This window comes from Lucilia cuprina, chromosome 2 (genome assembly GCF_022045245.1).
Source record: "Lucilia cuprina isolate Lc7/37 chromosome 2, ASM2204524v1, whole genome shotgun sequence".
NCBI classification, from domain to species: Eukaryota; Metazoa; Arthropoda; class Insecta; order Diptera; family Calliphoridae; genus Lucilia; species Lucilia cuprina.
In genome coordinates this window covers 64917961-64919593 of record NC_060950.1, presented here as the reverse complement: position 1 = coordinate 64919593, position 1633 = coordinate 64917961, and the positions used below count along the sequence as shown (strand labels likewise).

Sequence of the window (1633 nt, the reverse complement as noted above, 5' to 3'; positions counted from 1 at the left end):
CTGTTCTAGTTCTGTTCTAGTTCTGTTCTAGTTCTAGTTCTAGTTCTGTTCTAGTTCTGTTCTAGTTCTGTTCTAGTTCTGTTCTAGTTCTGTTCTATTTCTGTTCTAGTTCTGTTGTAGTTCTGTTCTAATTCTGTTCTAGTTTTGTTCTAGTTCTGTTTTAGTTCTGTTTTAGTTCTGTTTTAGTTCTGTTCTAGTTCTGTTCTAGTTCTGTTCTAGTTCTGTTCTAGTTCTGTTCTAGTTCTGTTCTAGTTCTGTTCTAGTTCTGTTCTAGTTCTGTTCTAGTTCTGTTCTGATTCTGTTCTGATTCTGTTCCAACTCTGTACTAGTTCTGTTTTCTTATTGATTTATTCCAATTGGATTTTTGTTAGGTTTTCTAATTGCTTATTGCTTTTAAAGATTTCAAAATCTTTTGCCTATTTTTAGGCTTAGTTTCTTTTAAGTAAAATTATTAAATCCCTTTATCGTGCTAACAACATTTGTATTACTAAATCTAATCTATAATTAAAATTATCATTGAACAGTTGTTGATTTAAAATAGAAAACTAATTTGTTACTCTAAAACAGTTTGTATTAATTACTCTTTAAAGAAACATGCAAAATTTTGCATTAATCATAAAACTCGGGCTCTTTATGACCTTTGTAGACTTTGGTCATGGATTGGTTTTACAACGTGAAGAATTTGATATCGAAAGTCGAACTAAATTTGATGATGATCTCAGAGAAGTAGTGGAATATATTAAATTACAAATGCATTGTGGTTTTCCTGCCTACGGAGTGCCACCTTTAGCTCCTTATCGTAGTGATTTTACAAAATTTGATTTTCAAAAATCCAGCTGGAGGTATTTGATTTGTAATTAAATATTTATAAATTATTAATCATGATTAAAATTTTTAGTGTTAAAGGCAACTTTAGCGATATGGTGATTATTGGTCTTAATGAGTTTGATGTTGTGGTTTTACATTGGAATAATATCTTACGCAAAATAACTTTTGAATTCAATTTTCCCTCAATTGAAGCTAAAAGTTCTTATAAATTAAATGCTATAAATCACATGTTTCCCACCCCAGTCTATTTCTTTGGCGATGGCCTCTTTCGTTTGGAACTTATTAACTTAAAAGCTAAAGGCAGCTTCAAGTTAAAACCTCTCTTGCTATCTGGTGGCTTAGCTGTGGAGGATTTTAAAGCTCAATTAACACTGGAGTCATCACATTCGAAAAGTACTGGTTTTATGAATAGTTTAATTTATACCAAACTTTTCAACTCTTGGATAGAGGAATTTATTAACTTGACTTTTGCCGAACAGGCAGAGGTAAGCAAGACTGTGGAGTATTTTGTGGTACCGATTATGAATAAAGCTTTAAAGAATATTTCCCTAGTGGAATTGGTGGCCTTAATAACAGGCTTGGTGGATGTGGGTTTACCCACAGAAGTGATTTGTTAAAGAAAATTTTAAAATAAAATATTTGAAAGATAATTCGCGAATAATTCTTTTTAAGTTAGTCTAGTTCTAGTTCCGTTCTAGTTCAAGTTCTGTTCTAGTTCTGTTCTAGTTCTGTTCTAGTTCTATTCTAGTTCTGTTCTAGTTCTGTTCTAGTTCTGTTCTAGTTCTGTTCTAGTTCTGTTCTAGTT

The 1633-nt window shown here is 31.5% G+C and overlaps 1 protein-coding gene across 1 annotated transcript; it reads left to right on the top strand.

Moving 5' to 3' along the window:
- The first annotated feature begins 595 nt into the window (after window positions 1-595).
- Window positions 596-1473, top strand: LOC111689838. The gene is made up of 2 exons (XM_023452303.2): window positions 596-842; window positions 899-1473. Exons 1-2 carry the CDS (start codon window positions 634-636, stop codon window positions 1443-1445), a joined length of 756 nt encoding a protein of 251 aa, XP_023308071.2. The 5' UTR covers window positions 596-633; the 3' UTR covers window positions 1446-1473.
- The last annotated feature ends 160 nt before the right edge of the window (window positions 1474-1633 follow it).

What these genes read in the sequence shown, in the direction of transcription:
- LOC111689838 (XM_023452303.2), top strand. Translation starts at nt 634, where the DNA reads ATGACCTTTGTAGACTTTGGTCATGGATTGGTTTTACAACGTGAAGAA. An exon ending in TTTCAAAAATCCAGCTGGAG is followed by an intron (nt 843 to 898) that starts GTATTTGATTTG and finishes TAAAATTTTTAG; the next exon opens with TGTTAAAGGCAACTTTAGCG.